This window comes from Cupressus sempervirens, chromosome 4 (genome assembly GCF_028749045.1).
Source record: "Cupressus sempervirens isolate cs-2001-9-10 chromosome 4, ASM2874904v1, whole genome shotgun sequence".
NCBI classification, from domain to species: domain Eukaryota; kingdom Viridiplantae; phylum Streptophyta; class Pinopsida; order Cupressales; family Cupressaceae; genus Cupressus; species Cupressus sempervirens.
In genome coordinates this window covers 739,655,385-739,673,635 of record NC_143121.1, presented here as the reverse complement: position 1 = coordinate 739,673,635, position 18,251 = coordinate 739,655,385, and the positions used below count along the sequence as shown (strand labels likewise).

The following is an 18,251-nucleotide window of genomic DNA, read 5'->3' as shown; positions in this document are numbered from 1 at the left end:
AGGCCTTCTAGGTTACAACCATATACAAGATACATTCCAGATCCAAGATCCAACTTCAAATTCGCACTTTCCAGTTCTCTTCTAAACTACCTCTAATCTCTCCAAAAAAAACTGCCTAACTCTAAGCCTACACACTCTTTTTATACTTGCCAACATGGCTTACAGAACATTCTAGATCATTACATAATAGGTAGGCCAACCCAACAATGGTCTGGACACATTCCAAGAAAAGATCTTATAAAAAATGTCCTGATCGAAATAAATCCTGCAAGTCGGCTCGCACCAAAAACACAGAAAACTCATCCAAAATGCTGACACTCAACATCAACTGGATAACTCGACACATGAAGGATCACTCAGCACATGAAGGATAGCTCGACACGCACTGTAGAGTGAGATGGGATAACACGCTAACCCGAGTGTTAACATGACGTGGGGATAACCTCAACTCAACTTAAACTACAAAATTACTAGCACTCAATTGTTGCAACTCGGCAATGACTAAAACTTGACAACAACTAGCAGAATGAACACAAATGAGCAGGATAAAACGTCAACCCAAGATGCTCCTACCTCAGAGATGAAGAACAAACTAGAGGGGGGGGGGGGGGGGAAGAAGAAGAAGAAGAAGAGTGGATTGAATATCTATATCTCTTGTTGTCATATTGTTCTCAAACGTTTTTTGTTAAAATAACATAATAGTAAATATATTTTGCTATGTGCTAAAATATTGCACCTCTTTTGAATGCAAGTGCTAGTTTTAACATGTTGAAAGTTATGCTTATTAAAACAAATCTTTTCTCTAAGGAGCGACCAAAAGCATCAACAAATCTAAAATAAATTTGTAGTGATAAATTTTGAGCAATGAATGACAAATGAATTGTGTAATCAACAAAACAAAACTACTATTTTTCAACAAAACCAGACTACTATTCTTCTTGTTTCCTTAGAAATGGATAAAATAACATTCCAAACATCTTCTAAAGCATGGATAGTTACAAAAGAATGTGGGTTCTCCAACTTGATGTTCAAGCTGCCTCATCAATTACACATACATGCAATCCCAATATCCATACAAATTTAGCGTGAATCTTGCCATGAAAGTGACCACAACATTCCAATCAGACAGAAAAATATAGATGTGGCTATCACCAAATTTCAAAAAATCAAAAAATCGAGTGTGATTTTTTTTGAAATTTTCAGCATTTGATCTTCATGATCTTCACATTTTGTGATCGAAAATAACAAAAAATTGAAAAACAAATCACTGTGAACTTTTTTTTGTCTTTAGCGTATCTGGAGATGAGCCAGCGCTGAAAAATCTCTGTGACATATTTTAAGTTATAATTGGTTATCACTTAATCTAATCAAAAACAATTTGACCAATCTCATAAATAATGAAAATCTGTGGAGTCGGATCCCTTATACTCCTTGTTCGCAGTTGGGTTTTGTTCTTCACGCTTCTGTATCCCAACATCATTTCAATTGGAACCCTAACATGAATGGTTGTAAGCCTTACATACCTGCCCTGAGTAAAATTTCTTTAAATGATAAGAGATTTCATGTGTTTTTGAGTTTCAGGGGAAAAGATGTGCGGAAGACTCTGGTTGACCATCTCTTCCAAGCTCTTTCCGCAGCTGGATTGAATGTGTTTCTTGACACCCACAAGTTAAAGAAGGGCGAGATCATTGATTTAAGCCTAGAAAATGCAATTATGTGTAGCGCAATTTGCATCCCCATATTTTCTGAAGGATATGCAAGCTCCGCATGGTGTCTCAAGGAGGCTGCCTTAATGTTGGCTTTCCCTGGCTTGATCATTCCTCTCTTTTATGAAATTGATCCAACCCATGTTAGATATCCACAGGGAGAATCCAGCCCTTACAGGAAATCATTTGAAAAGCATGATAGCCATAGTCCAGATTGATATTCAAGAGCAGAGATTGATGAGTGGAAGCATTCCCTCCAAGAGATCTGTTGTCGCTCAGGATGGTCCCTGGATATGACTGGAGGGTAAGTAATTTAATTCACTTTTTCTCTCTTTTTAACTTCAATTTATGTAATAGCTCAAAATCAAATCCAGCCAATCCAAACGATTTCCTAAATATAACTATTGAACCTACCTTTGTTGGAAGAACCATATTAAGCATGGGCTGCATATGGGCTTATAGAAATTATAAACACTGTAACCTAAGAGTTTTAAAAAGGAGGACAAGGTTCCATAGGGATAAGATTATTCATAGGTCTGAATGAATCAAGGAATACATTTTTACCGAGATTCAGTAGTGTAAAGGATCAGGCGATACTAAATTAAACAAATTTTAAATTTCTTTTCATGATGATATTTCTATTATGAAACTTAGGTACTAAATTGGAGTACCCGCCTCCTATTTAGTGAGATAGAGATTAGCCTTATTCAACAAAACTGTGCAAAATCATATTCACTATTCTCTAGTGCAGCAAAATCATATTTACTGTTCTATAATATGCTAGAATTCTTAAGATTAAAATAAATTTTATATGATTATTAAAGCTTTCAAAACGCAACCTGTAAACAGGGCAAGAAACAGAGAAAACATAGTACAAGAATGTTCACACAAACACAGAGTTTAATCTTATTACAGTTGCAGATCACAATACATTGTTGCAGGCTGCATCAATACAGCAATAAAGCTTTGTTTTATAGAGCTAATAGCTCCTTTAGATAGATTTTAAGGCAGGACTTAGAATAGTCACTGGACATGCATATTATGTATGCAACTCCTGCAGTATTCGGTGGGAGTGCAGTTTGTTACTAAAATAAATGGTAATATACTTTCATACATATAAAGTAATCTGCTTTCATACATCTGAGGTAAACTAGGTCTTGCGGTGGTAAACTAAAGATTTGGAGGTGACGGAGATAGTCTGCACGATCAGCATCAGTTTCACAACAGTTATCGGATATTCATAGATAATGGTAATTTATGTACAGTGAACACAGAGAAATTGTGTTGTGTGGATTTAGCTATTTACTGTCGGTTCTTGAATATATTCACCTTTTCTATTATTGGGTTGCATATTTGGACAAGATTTTAAAAAATCTCTCTACATATATTATTAATTTCAAACTGTGGAATTCTGATACGCATTTATTTTTTCATTTGCTTGGCAACTAAATAAGATCAAATTCAGATATCAATCCAATGTTATATATCTCTTGTGCCCAATGATTGAACTCCAAAATTTCTGAACTTTAATTTAGCTGTTCAAAAATGTTTTCAAAAGTAGTTTCAAAGGGTCATTCTTAAACAGGAGAAAATTAAGCTTGGAAAAAATAAGTCAACTTTGACTATTTAACATTTTTTAATGTTGAAATGAAACTCAGTATTGTGATGTTTAAGCCCTCCAATCCCAAACATAGTCAAACATAATCGTAGTCATGTAATTTCCTATCAAAAACCATGACAGCAGGTTAAAAATTTGAAACCAGTAAGATTTGGTTTAAGAGCATGGATAAAGGATTAGCGGAAGATGTGCAATTTTTTAAATTTATTTCTGGCGTCATTCTAATGAAAATAATAGACCCAGTCAAATACTGGATATAGGATAATTATAAAAGCTATACAGACTTTACCCATCTTGTTCCTTCTTACAAAACTTAACAGGAGTTGCAAGAGAAATCATAGTTAAAATTGGTTATATTATCTTTGCTACTCAACAATAGCCTAAATGTAGTTTAAACAATATAAAACAGAAAAAATGAGACCCATTTTAGTGGATCCATACGAAACGCTTGAAAGCCTCTTTGTTAGACTTAATCACTCCTACCACTCTTTCTTACTCCTCCGTTGGCTCTCATTTTTCTCGTCTGTGACATATAAAATTTAGATTGAGTTCTCCTTGTTTGGATCTTCATACAGTGCAGTTCTAAATGCAAATTATTTTGGTTTTTGCCTCTCTTTGCTGGTCATATTCGTTGAATAAGAGTAATCTTTTATGTGCTGGGTATTTGAACAAGAGCGTAGAAGTAGGAACGTTTATTGCCGTAGCAACGGCAGGTTGAGAAGCAGGCAAGAACGGAACGGTTTAAACATCACACACTAAGTTTAATTCCTAGACTAAAAGTGTTAAATAGTCGAAGTTGACTTTTTTTTCCCAAGCTTAATTCTTCCCTTAGTGTGTGATGTTTAAGGGTGGCCGGCAAGAACAGAGACCTGTTTTAACTCTTTAGAGCCAAAGAAAGAGCATCGGCTCGGTAGTTTGATTTATGTGCAATTAAATATTGTTTCTTGTTTTGAACCTTGCATCTCTACTTTGTGTTCTGTTTTATTTCTCTTTCACGGAAAAGAGTAAAACACTTGGAAGCAATTGTGATTAGAGAACTTCAATGATAAACTAGATTAGATAGGAAAAGATAAATTTAAATATCAAGGACAAACTGTAAAGATGAATAAAAGGAAATCTATACGTTATGTTTTCCTCCATACATGTGAGTTAAGATGCAAGAACATGAACATCATCAGAGACTACTGAACTTCCCCTTCACTGTATTTAGTGGTATTCTTTTATGTTTTAAAACGATAAGATTCTCCAGCTATTCTAGACGGATAAGTACTAAGAAGTACAAAGAAGTATAGCAAATATTTATAATTTTCCCTCTTGAACAAAACAGGGTATACTTCGTTGGAGGACGTATGTAATAACTTTTTACAATAGAGATACAAGATTTTGACAATTTATTAGTATTTAAATTGAGTAGATTTTGGATTAGATTGTGTATTTAAATTGAATAGATTTTGGATTAGATCGTGTGTACTTATTAGTAGACCGAAAATAATAATACAAAAAATTATAGATACAATCTAATCCAAAATCTACTCAATTTAAAACAGAACACAAAAGAGAGATGCAAGGTTCGGAACAATAAACGATATTTAATTGCATATAAATCAAATTACCGAGCCGATGCTCTTTCTACTAATAAGAGATGCAATAAAGTGATGATAGATCAGAGAAATTTAAAACATTGATACTGGAAAAAAATATACATAAATAATCTAATTTAAAAAACTACTCAGTTTTAATAAATCGAAATAGGCTACCGTATATACATAGTTTTACAGTGTTGAAAGTTCAAACTCTACTTACCACTCTGAATTAGATGGGACCATCTACATGAAAAAAAAACATTTTATAATTGAAGAACCAAGTTGATCTCTTATTTGGGCGCGGGATATCCTCCCTACAGAATGCACCGAAAAGTCTTTTTTTTTTTCCTCAGATCTCAAAAGTACAGAATTTTTTTAGCAGATTTTCTACTATAAATCGTTGAAATCATAAAGAATTTATCCTGAAGTTTCGTAAATATCTTCTGCATTTTCAAATTTTCAAAAAAAAATTAAAAATTCCAACGATACAGTCTGGAAGGAAATAAAATAATATTGAATAAGTTCTTTATATATTAATTCAATATGCTCATACACGAATATACAGGAGATCATTGGAAATGCTAGAGCTATCAGAAAAGCCACTCAAGGATGAAAGTAACTGGATATACCAGCAATTACACTGACATTTGTGTTGAGATGTGAAGGTCAACAAACATAATAATCTGTTTCCTGCAATTTTGACACTTCATTTCGAAGACTCTTCATTATGTAATATTATTAGAGCCTTTATATTTGCTGCTCCTGTTCATTTGTAAACATCTTTTTATATTAATACAATACTTGCAGTCTAGACGTAGCCACATTTATGGTGAACCAGGATAAATCTGGTGTCGTTAATTTCTCATCTTTAATTGTATATTCATCTGTTGTTTTTCTCTCGTGCATTCAAACCTTTCAATTGGTATCAGAGCACAAGTTGTGCAGATTGGAAATTCGCTAGCAAGAACTTCAGCTTGTGGAAAGTGCAGATGTGTTGCTTGCTGATCAAGCAAGACCTATCAATTGCAATTGAAGGAAAAAGTAAGAAACCAGCTTCAATGACGAATGATTGGAAATAGACTAATGATAAGGCGATGGCATCAATCTTTCTCTCACTATCACAAAATGTCTTGTTCATTGTTTTGAACGAAAAAGACAACAAAAGAAGTTTGGCACAAACTTCAAAGCATGTATGAGACAGCATTGGCTGCAAACAAAATCTTCAATATGAAGAAGCTCTACAAGCTGAAAATGAAGGGACCGTGATGTCAAACCATATAAATGATTTGAACACTTTATTATGTCAAGCATCCTCAGCTGGTATGACTCAAGATGACGAAGCCAAAGCCATCATCTTGTTGTGTTCCTTACTTGACAGTTGAGATCCTGTAAGCACTTCAAACTCCACGAAGACAAAGCTGGTCTATGATAAAGTTGTTGCCACTTTACTAAGTGAAGACATGAGAATGAGTAACAAAGACTTCTCATCCGGTGATGTTCTCACCATGGTCAGCACCATGACCTGAATTTTCCCAATTCTAACATGGGCGGGCCCTATGCTACCACAAAATCAGTGGAAAACAGAGCCACAATCACATGGCTAATAAGTGGCGATGTCGTGGAATGTAGGGCAACTATAATCACATGGAGATCGCACCTGTCAATAGCGTTGAAAACCTACAATTCCGTGCCCGTGTTGCAATTTTTGATGAACAGGTTAAATGCAATGATGTGCGAACTTCCTTTGACAATGCTTATATTCTGATGAAAATTACAGCACAACACAACAAAGAAACCAAATAAAAGAAAAAGCTATAGAGAGAAAAAGTCATGGAGAAACCCAGAAAATGGGCTCTGCTGATCACAGCCCAATCCATTCTATTTATAAGCAAATACATCATAAATGTATAGTAGAAGTCAGTTGCAATATTAATGGTGGTGGACAGTTGAAATGGACGGCTGAATGATTGGTTGCACATGGAAAATGAATTGTCAGTGCTGGACGACTGGTCTGTGCTGACCATATCTAAGATAATTAATTTATTTCAACATATTCAACATGGTGGACATTCATCTTTCAATGCAATCAGCCACATTATTGGCAGAGAAGATAATTTTGTTTTCTACACTAGTTCGCTACAAATTGTGACAAGACGTGACAAGTTCATTGAACTCTGTGTTACACAGCCTAGGAATAAAGATAACAGCTCCACCAACGATAATATCCAAGGTCAACGCTTTTCCAGAGATCTTAACACTTCAAATACTCCAAATCATTGTGCAACGATTGACGAAGATAGCCAGTGTGGTAAATCATTTGATGAGATTGTCGGCTCACAGACACGACAACAAGAAATGAGTAATGCACATCATACAAATAATTCATTTCTGGATCCTTCATCAAAGGCACACATCACTGGACATGATTCCCAAAACGAATTGGGTACATCATTCCCATCTCATGATTGTAACCAAACACAGAGGCAGGAAGTTAAACGTTTGAATGGAAAAACCCTAGTCTTTGGTTCTCCATTTGAATTGGTTCAAGCTCAAATAGAGAACATAGAACCTCAATTGAGGAAATCCACTAGAGAGACGAATGCCAACTAATTTTTCTGATTATGAGCTTCTTTTTGCAAAAGAAGCAGAGCCTTCCATATTGGTTTCAGAATTCTGAGAACCAACTACTTATAAATCTGCTCTCAAAGATATAAACAGTGATAAATGGCAAGCAGCAATGCATGAAGAGATGGATTCTTTACTCAAGAATCGAACTTGGGATTTGGTTACTCTTTCGCCAAATCAAAGACCACTTAGGAACAACTGGGTATACCGGTTGAAAGAGAAAGTGAAAGGCAAAAATTGCTTCAAGGCTAGATTGGTGGTAAAGGGGTTTGATCGAGAAAAGGGAATAGACTTTAATGAGATCTTCTCAAGTGTTGTTAAAATGACAACCATCTGCACTATTTGGGATTAGCAGCAGCGTGGGATCTTGAGTTGGAACAACTTAATGTCAAAACTACATTTTTACATGGTAATGTAGACGAAGAGAAATATGGAGCAGCCTCAAGGATTCATCAAGAAGGAACAAGAGCATCTTTATTGCAGATTAAATTGAAGCTTGTATGGCCTCAAGCAAGGCCCAAGACAGTGGTATATAAAATTTGTTCACTTTATGGCTACACACAATTTCACAAGATGTGAATCAGATCCTTGTATCTGCTTCAAGAAACTTCCTAATGGTGAGTTCATCATTCTCTTTCTTTATGTTGATGACATGTTAGTAGCTGGCACAAATAAAAGAATTGTTAATGAGTTAAAGGAGAAATTGGCAAGCAAATTTGCAATGAAAGACTTAAGGGCAGCCAAGAAGATTCTTGGTATGATGATCACAAGAGATAGTAAAAAGAGGAAAATCACTTTGTCTCAAAAACAATACATTGACAAAGTTGTTGAGAGATTTGGCATTGCTGATGCAAAAGTTGCTCCTATTCCACTTGCTGATCATTTTCGGTTAAGTTCTAAATTGTGCCCAAAAACACAAGAAGAAAAGGAATTCATGGAGAAAATTCCTTATAAATCAGCAATTGGTAGCATTATGTATGCCATGGTTTCTACACGCCCCGACATTGCTCATGCAATGGGAGTTGTGAGCAGATTCATGAGCAATCTCGAAAAAATCTCATTGGGAAGTCATCAAATGGATACTAAAGTATATAAAAAGCACTTCAGATTATGTATTATGTTTTGGAGGAAAAAGGTTCAGCTACAAGGTTACACTGATTTCGATCTTGCCAGAAACTTGGATAAATGAAGGTGTACCACTGGTTATACCTTCATGTTTGCTGAAGCTGTGATTAGTTGAGTTTCATGGTTGCAACATTGCATTGCTCTCTCTTTAGTTGAGGCTGAATACTTAGCTCTTTCTGAATGTGCAAAGGAAATTATTTGGCTTCAGCGATTGCTTGTATGATTTGAAAGTTCATCAAAGCGAATATAATCTGTTTTGTGACAGCCGCAATGCGATCTTCATGGCACATAATCACTGATCACAACATCGCTTTAAGCACATTGATGCACATGCTCACTTTGTTTGTCATACAGTTGAAGAAGGCAAGCTGAAAGTTGTTAAGATTGACACTAAGATCAACCAGGCTAATATTTTGACGAAGGTTGTTGCCAAAGAGAAGTTTGAATGTGCTAGGACTTCTCTTGGACTTGTGAAGAAAAGATAAATCATCATTGAAGCAGGGTATTGGGTGATTAGTTGCAGCATTGGTTCTCCTTCATGTGGGAGTTTGTTGAGATGTGAAGGCCAAGAGACATAATAACCCGTTCCTTCAAATTGTGGCTCTTCATTTTGAAGACTCTTCATTATGTAATATTATTGGAGTCTTTATGTTTGGTACTCCTGCTCATTTGTAAATATCTTTTTATATTAATTCAATACTCTGCACTCCTGAAGTTGAAAGGCTCACAAAGAGCCCACCAGGGATCAAGTCTTGCTGAGTGCAAGGCCCACAATATCTAAAATGGATGAAGCCGGAATCGTGCCCTAGGCAAAAAAGATGACCTCCATCAAAAAAATATACTCTGCACTCTGAACGTAGCCACATTTGTGATGAACCAGGATAAATCTAGTGTTGTTTATTTTTCTTCTTCCATTGTAAATTCATCTGCTCTTTTGCTGTTTTTCTCTCGCACATTCAAACCTTTCAATTTGTAAAGATAGAAAATGCATTCGTTCCTTTCTTCGTTTTATAGCTGTCACTAATTTCGCCTTGTGCAGCTTTGAAGCTCAGCTAGTGAAAAAAGTGGTGAACGACATAATAAAGACATTGGATAGGTTGTCGTTACAAGTCGCCAAACATCCAGTGGGATTAGAAATCCTGAAAAAAGCTCTCATTCAGAAACTGCATCTCGAATCAACCAGAACAGCGGTTAGAGTTGGAATATGGGGTATAGGCGGCATTGGCAAGACCACAGTAGCAAAGGCCGTGTATAATGAAGTTCACGGTGCTTTTGAAGCTGCTTCCTTCCTATTTAATGTCCACGACACCAGCCTTACGAAATTGCAGGGCCAAATTCTTAAAGATTTGGTCAACTATGAAGAAGAACTGTACAGCTTGGAAAAGGGCAAATATTTGTTGAGAGATCGTCTGAGAGGAGTCCGCGCCCTTGTCATTTTGGATGACGTGGATGATCGCGCTCAACTGGATGCCTTGGCCTGGGATTGCCTGACTCCTGAAAGCCGTCTAATCATAACTTCACGAGATCGACACATTCTCAATGCTGCCCACGTCTGAATCAAAAACATTTTCCAAATGAATGGATTGAAGGAGTGTGAAGGTCTCCAGCTGTTCTGTTGGCACGCCTTCCTCAGACCATCCCCGATTCCCGGTTATGAAGAGCTCTCCCAAAGAATAGTGGAGGCCTGCAAGGGGCACCCTCTTTCTCTCGAAATAATTGGAGCTTTCTTGTACGATAAGCAGGATCTCAGTGACATTGATTGCTGGTTTGAAACTATTGACAACATTACCGTGAACAGACACATTTTTAGAACTCTTTACATCAGTTATAATGGTCTGAGTGCTGAGGAAAAGGAAATATTTCTGGACATTGCTTGCTATTTTATTGGAGAATACACAACTTCTGCCATTGTGTTCTGGAAATCCATGTACAAGAATGTGCACACTGCAATCACCAATCTTTCAATTAAGTTGTTGATTAAGATAGACGACAAACGCGTATTTGATATGCATGACCTCGTGCGAGATATGGGGCGAATCATTGCTGAAGAAGAGCAAACCCGGCAATGGGAGACTGCCCAATCAAGTAGCTCAATAATCAACAACGTTATTAATATCTCTCGTCTTCGTCTCTGTAAAGGTGGTGATTCACAGTGTCTTACAAAGTTGTGCACACCTAGCCATTGGTATCTTCATTTGGAGCATATGCACATAGAAGATGGCATAGACAGTCTTCCTCCAAGTTTGAGATGGCTAAAGGTCGATTCTAGTTCCTTTGCAAGCACGTGGTATAGCTCCAATTTGTTCAAGGACTTAATTTTAGCAATGAAGAAGAAATCTACCTCTGTAATATCGCAGTTGAGGATCGTGGAGTTGACTAACTGCAGATCCTTACAAAACCTCCCTGAAACACTTACTCATTTGTCACAATTGCAGTCCCTGAATTTGTCTGGATGTCAGAATCTGGACTGTCTTCCAAACACCATTTCCAACCTCTGACAACTGCAATACATGAATTTGAGTTACTGTCAAAAATTAATATACCTTCCTGACAGCATTGGAAACCCATCACAGCTGCAGTTCTTGAACTTAACTTGTTGTAAAATCTTAAATGAACTTCCTGAGAGCATTGGCAACCTATCACAGCTGAAGCAATTAAGTCTGAGCTGGTGCGAAAAATCGGAGAGCCTTCCTGAAAGCATGACCAAGTTGTCGAAGCTTGAAAGGTTGGATATGCTGAGGTGTCACAGCGCATGGAAGTCAATTCCTTATACCATATTGATCCAGCCAAAACTGCGCCTTTCAGGATTACCGCCCCGGGTGGAGGAGTGGCGAAGGGCTGAACTAAAGAAAAGAAGTTTGACAGAGAATAAAGTTCAAACAGAGGAGTCTAGCGAATCCACGACAGAATTCATGGCAACCTTAGCTCCTGAATGCCGTAAGTAAATGCCCTATATTCCCTTCAATTCCAAATACTGTAAGCTCTTTATAGCCCAACTTATAATTGCAAAGATTGAGTTTTTTTGGCTTTTCTGCATTTGCATGAAATTGTAGAAGAATCCACTGCCTTCCCAAAAAAAAAAATATTTACTAATAATAAAAACATGCATATTCTTTTGGCACTGGTTAATCTCAAGACAAAAAAAAGTCAAATGTATTTTTTTTCAGATTTGCGAAAATATGATGATTTGTTCTCAAATTTTTTATTGTTTTCAATCACAAAATATGCAGATTATGAAAGAGCAAATGGTGAAAATTTCAAAAAAATCATTTTGTTTTCGATATTTTGAAATTTGGTCAATAGAGTACATTTTGTATGGAGGATAGACACTAATGAAGAAATTAAGCTTGAAAAAATAAGTCAACTTTGACTATTTAACACTTTTAGCCTAGGAATGGGGCCTTAGTGTGTGATGTTTAAGTTGTCCGGCGTCGTATTCTTTCTACTTCACATAAAAAGTAGATGAAAACTATGCACAACATATATTTGACTTTAAGTATTTAGACCAATTGTGTCCATTCTTAAGAAAAACTTATAGGAATTATTACAAGGTAACATGGTTATTTTTACTTTCCACCCAAAAAAATTGGAGTCGAAGCTGACAAAAAGTAGATTGTTTCATGGCAAGAGGAGTTTTCGAAATAAACCAAGAATCGAAATAAACAAGTTGCCAGGCTATCTAACAAAAGGTAACAAACAAGGATTGATATCATTTTTAAAACTATTTTATTTGATTCAAATCAGCACTATTTTTTTCGGAAAAAATGCCATAGAAGAGTAATTAGAAGTTCATATATTTGGTGTCAATATTTTTGAAGGATGGAAGCAATTGTATAATACTAATGTCTTACAATGAGGGTATGAAGGTTTTCCTAACATTGTATTGTTTCATCTTCATAAAAATTGTAAATAATAACTATGTAGCTAAAGTTTCTAATCATATTTATTACAATCAAATGAATAATAGAGCTTACTTTTTGTTTTTTGTCATTTTTATATGTAATTTTAATTATTTTTTATACTTCAAAGTCGTTTTATAAAGAATAATTATCACAAGGTAATATCTGCTTTTTTTCGTTTGTTAGATTTAGAAATGTTGCAGTATGGACGGAACTTTTTAGCAAAAACCCAACACATGGACACTATAAAAAGGATTGCTAACCCAAGTTCTTCAAGAAGTGCCCCAGATTTTTCAACAGACAATACTCCAACTTTCTCAACAAATTGTACCCCAAGTTCTTCCAAGGCATATAAAGATTACTACCATGAATAGGATGAACTTTTGCAGTTTTCATCCTTGAACATTAAATTGAAAATGGAAAAGAAGATTGATTAGAAGCAGTTATTTCTATTGTATATTTACAAAGTTACAACATGTGTTTGTAATTTCATCAATAAAAGTAAAATTATCAAAAATAATTATGTATTAAAGGAATTCAATGAGAATTATTAAAATGCTGCAACTATTGGAAGAAAATTACTTTCTTCAACTTTGTGGTTATAACCAAACTATTGTTCCCTTTAGAGTTTGTTTTGGCTACGCATGTTTGTTACACTCATTCCCTAAAATCAGCTCAGCAGTTAGTACTCTTTCCAGCACATTTCACTTTCCCATCATATACATAGAACATAGTGCTCAACTTGGAGAGTTTATCTAGTCTTCTAGCTCAATCCATTTAAAAAGCAACACTATAAACCTAAATTGATGTAAATCAGCTTTGTGAAATCAATAAAATATGTCTTCAATACTTATAATTTGTTTTTTCTTTGTTTTCTTCCTTGTTAGTATAGCACTTTGCTTTTATTGCTTTTCTCAACATAGTATTAGAGCAAAATCTGATCCTTCAGCAGTGATATGGTAAAATCTTATCTTGGGCAATGATACGGTTTTTTTTTATTGTGATCTTTTCAAGTTGTAATCTAGATGAATAGTGCCAAGATTTTTTCTTATGTCGAGTAATTTCTATATATATTTTGTAGTACCTTGTTGAGAGTCCAGATGAATTAACCTTTTAAGGTCACTAAGTTGATTAAACTTTTTTTCTAAGTCTACAAAGTTTATATAACATCATTTTAAAAAGTGCATAAGCAATACAATGATAACATATCACATTCACATAGTTAATATTATCAACATAGGTCACAATCCTCTAAGATTCCTAAACAAGGTATCACATGTATTAAGTTTTGAGTATTTAAGTTATGTGTCTATGTTAATTACATGATCATTGTTACACAACTACAAAGATTATAAATACATCATCTTATTGAATGAACTATTATTACAATATAAATTTCATCATTAAATTGATTCCATAAAATAATCTCGATACAAGACATCCACTACACAAGCTATAGGGTATGCTAGAATAATATAAGTAAACATAAACCATGATATAAAAATTACTTCAATTATGCAAGATATATGAATTAAAATAAATTAGGAGAATGGAAAAAATTTCCAAGAGTGATGAGTATGAATAAATAAGTGCATCAAGAATCTTCTAGCACTAGCATTGGTACAAATCCATCAGAACTCATATTGTAAGAAATCCACTATCACCTGACCTCGTGAACTTAAATGGTCTACTCCCATTGTGCTAAGGACACAACATCATGTCCTTCTCATAAATCAATCCATGATTATGCAAGATATATGAATTAAAATAAATTAGGAGAATGGAAAAAGTTTCCAAGAGTGATGAGTATGAATAAATAAGTGCATCAAGAATCTTCTAGCACTAGCATTGGTACAAATCCATCAGAACTCATACTGTAAGAAATCCACTATCACCTGACCTCGTGAACTTAAATGGTCTACTCCCATTGTGCTAAGGAGACAACATCATGTCCTTCTCATAAATCAATCCATGAGATACAACCACATAACTAAGTATGGCAATCCTAAAAGCTTTAAACACAATGGTTCGACAACATAGCAAAGATGATAATTATACTTTTCCAAAGGCAAACACACAAGCAGGAATATGTGATGCATAAGGGGAAATGTCATCACATGAGTCAACTCTAAGGTAACCTAGCAGTCTCTCTGCTCCCCTGCCCCTAGTGACTTTATGCGGCATCAGTGACCTTTTGTACACACAAGGTAACTAACTATGCTTCTTAAATGTCTCTCTGAAAAAGAAAGCATTTTCTCCAACTCACATCCTAACCAAACAAGGTAACTAAATATGCTCCTTAAATGTCTCTTTGAATAGGTAAGCATTTTCTCCCACTCACATCCTAGCCTTTATGATCACTCGAGGTATGGGCAATGAACACATCTTTTTAATTCATTTTAAACCCAAAACCCCATGAGTGTTTCATTATCACTTATATTAAGTAACTTACAATGAGTTGTCATGGTTGTCCACTTTGTGGGTAGACCCTCATTGAAAGCCACTCCCCCTTTATACACCTAGATTACTTGCTTTAGGTTCTAATAAGTAAAAGAGAAAACAAAATCAAAGTTTATAAAATCTTTCATAATTCAAAGATCATCATAACCATCAAGTAAATCAATGAAGCAAAGTCCAAATTCTCACATCCTATACAAGAATTCAAACCATCTATCTTATTATAGATATAATCAATATTCATCCATCCCATGATGGACATCTCAAGTTTAATAACATTTCATGGATCCAAAATCCAAAATAACACTAAACTTTGACTCCATACATAGAGTATCAAAATCTCATAGAGATAAATAACCATAAAATAATATTATTGTAATAGTACACAAGGTGACTAAGTAAATCATATAGAACACAATGGTGGTTGTCACCTTTTAATGGTTATAAGAAATAAAGATCAATGCACAATTACATACATGAACAACACTTCGATAAAACATAGAATCATCAATGATCTAATTGAGACTCTAAAAGATTGTTATAATAAATTGTCCAAAATAAACTTCCCAAGCCTTTGGATACATTTCTAATTGATTTACTAACAACTTGGAAACCCAACATAAGGAATGCAAAAATCACAATAAGTGTTTAGAGAAAATGTTTGGTTGTTTAAACAAAGACAAATCCCTTATAAAAGTCAAATCTCTTTGTCGAAATAATTCCATAAGATATACACATTCAAAATTCTAGACATTTGATAAAGTTATTACTCTCCCCTAATAACTTAATTATTTAATATAAATTTCCCTATTTATGACCAAGTTCAATTGAATGTTGAGTTAATTCTTATTTCAAAATTAAATCAAATAAAGAGTCAATCTAAATATCAACATAATTTAAATTCTTCTTTAAAAGAAAACATCAAATTAAATAGTATCAATATTTAGCTAATATTCTTAATTAAATTTGATTTCTAATCATAAATTATGGATCAATTATTAGATGTGAAAGTGCAAATAATCTTATTTTCTCAAGCATCTATTGATTTTATTTTTCTTAAAAGAATAATAGGCATTATTTCCTTAACCAAACAATATTATTATTTCTAAAATAAAATATTATTTAAAATAATAACCAATATATTTTAAACCAAAAATAAATATTATTTGAACAATACTTTTTTTAAAAACCAAAGAATGTTTTTTATTAAAATATTCTTTATGATAATAATATTTAAAACATACTTAAGTATTTGTAGAATATATGAAAAAAATGGTGCAAAAAGCAGTACAATGGAAAAAAGCAGTTAAGAATATTGTTTATCCAACCAAAACCGAGCACATTTATCAAACAAATAGCCACTGCCCTAATAGGGTAAATCTACTCAATCAAAACCCTTTGAAGCACCTATACTCCAGACAAAATGGCCAACATGAGCATTCATACCTTCCCATCAGTAACAAATATGTTGTTTTATCAACTGAAATGGAAGAAGGTAAAGATTAGAAGAAAGTTGTGTTCAACACTGCAGTCAAGCTTCATGAAGCTAGACATAGAGAAATAATCAAAATGCAAGGAAAACAAAATGAAACCAATTAAGAAGAAGATGGGTGGAAACAAGTAACAACAAGGAGGAATAAGAGGGGATCTGTGCTCCAAAAAAAGTTAGAAACAATCTCAAATCATCTAGAGGTAGATGCAATAATCAAAAGAAAAGAGGCGTTTTTCAATAAAACACTATATGAAAAGAAACCATCAAGGATTGAGGAACAAAAAGTACTCAAAATAAATCCAAATGATGATAGGATTCTAAGGATGCAAAAACCTATAAAAATTTGAGAAGCTAATAGAATTCCTTTAGGCCCTAGACAACAAATCTCTACTCTAGTAACTGACCTTAGGGTTCCCATTAGCAAACCTCACAACCTGAAAGCCTATATTCCCTCGCAAAAAAGAACAAATAGAAGGAAAGGCATAGTGGAAAGTGTAGCACATCCTTCTACAAGAACCCTAGCTACTCATAAACCTCACTCTGATATACTAATCATAAGTGATATGCATGTAGAAGAAAAATGGATGGAATGTGCTGAGCTATGCATATTTGCATAATGGAGCAGACTAAGTAAGTTTCGCCCAAACCTGGTAAAGAGGTTAGAAAAGATTTGCAAGCAGCAAGTAAGTATTAGTACCTTCTCAAACTTTTAATTGTATGTTCACTATAAAAACAAGGAAATAAGGAATAAATTATTTTCAATTTCAAACTATTTTTATAAAGGATACTCTATTAAATTTCTAGCATGGGAACCAAATTGGAGTGATGAAAAGAAAAATCAAGCACCCAACTGGTTTGAATGTAAAAAAAATTCCACTAGATCTTAAACATCTCCAAACCCTAATCAAGATTGGAAATCTCTAAGAAACTTAATAGGAATTGAATCAGAATTTAATCAATCCAACAATATTATATTTTTTATAGAAACAAAGCTAGGTCAGAGAGAACTTTACACAAAAAATTTTATAACAAACATATCCATATACAAACTAGATTTTACAAAATTTGAAGGAGAAATCAAAGAAATTATCAAACCTATTCTAAACATAGATTACAATATATCAACCATAAAAGAGGCACTCAATATTATCAGCAATAAGCATAGGAAGGAAAGAACAAAGGTATCAATAGATCAAAAGGAAAATAAAGCAGAGGAAAGTAAGGATAAACGAGAACAGGAAGGAAAAGTGCTAGAAAGGGGAATTGTAAGGAAACTTGCAAGAATAAATATAACCGTTTCCACATAGCCTATAATAGATTTAAAATAAATATGCAAGGTCAGTGCAAGAAGTTGGATCTCACTTTTGGCCAAAAAGTGGAAGTGTTTTTCCTGTTTTTGAAACTTTTTGTAAATTGATGTCAAAATTTGAAGAATTTAGAGATTGAATATAAAAAAATTCATAAATAAAAATTTTAGTGTTCAGAATCTAGTTTTTGAATATGTAATTTATTTGTGTACCCATATGATAGATTTTTTTTTGGTATGGATCTTTAAAAACCACTTTTTCAAAATGCATGTTTCAGGACCATACCACGCTCATGTACAGACACCATAATTTAACACAAATAAATGAATTTTTGTAAATCCTTTTAAAGGGAGCTACCTAATAACCTAAGATTGATGACAATATTTTTACTTAAATTTTTTATTAAATAATTTTATTATTATTAATTATTAATTGGCTA

The 18,251-nt window shown here is 34.0% G+C and overlaps 3 protein-coding genes across 3 annotated transcripts; all 3 read left to right on the top strand.

Moving 5' to 3' along the window:
* Positions 1-1,397: 1,397 nt before the first annotated feature.
* On the top strand, positions 1,398-1,924 carry LOC149563463 (disease resistance protein Roq1-like). The gene is made up of 2 exons (XM_089828187.1): positions 1,398-1,465; positions 1,582-1,924. The coding sequence occupies exons 1-2, from the start codon at positions 1,398-1,400 to the stop codon at positions 1,922-1,924; spliced, it is 411 nt and encodes a 136-aa protein (XP_089684313.1).
* Positions 1,561-11,778, top strand: LOC149563462 (disease resistance protein RUN1-like). Its single transcript, XM_089826711.1, has 2 exons — positions 1,561-2,010; positions 9,697-11,778. The coding sequence occupies exons 1-2, from the start codon at positions 2,000-2,002 to the stop codon at positions 10,211-10,213; spliced, it is 528 nt and encodes a 175-aa protein (XP_089682837.1). The 5' UTR covers positions 1,561-1,999; the 3' UTR covers positions 10,214-11,778.
* On the top strand, positions 11,168-13,076 carry LOC149563461 (uncharacterized). The gene is made up of 2 exons (XM_089826710.1): positions 11,168-11,594; positions 12,743-13,076. Exons 1-2 carry the CDS (start codon positions 11,168-11,170, stop codon positions 12,928-12,930), a joined length of 615 nt encoding a protein of 204 aa, XP_089682836.1. The 3' UTR covers positions 12,931-13,076.
* The last annotated feature ends 5,175 nt before the right edge of the window (positions 13,077-18,251 follow it).

Coding starts and splice junctions, on each gene's coding strand:
- LOC149563463 (XM_089828187.1), top strand. CDS start 1,398: ATGAAAATCTGTGGAGTCGGATCCCTTATACTCCTTGTTCGCAGTTGG. Junction 1,466..1,581: donor GTTTTGTTCTTCACGCTTCT/GTATCCCAACAT, acceptor TTTGAGTTTCAG/GGGAAAAGATGTGCGGAAGA.
- LOC149563461 (XM_089826710.1), top strand. CDS start 11,168: ATGAATTTGAGTTACTGTCAAAAATTAATATACCTTCCTGACAGCATT. Junction 11,595..12,742: donor AACCTTAGCTCCTGAATGCC/GTAAGTAAATGC, acceptor TTCGTTTGTTAG/ATTTAGAAATGTTGCAGTAT.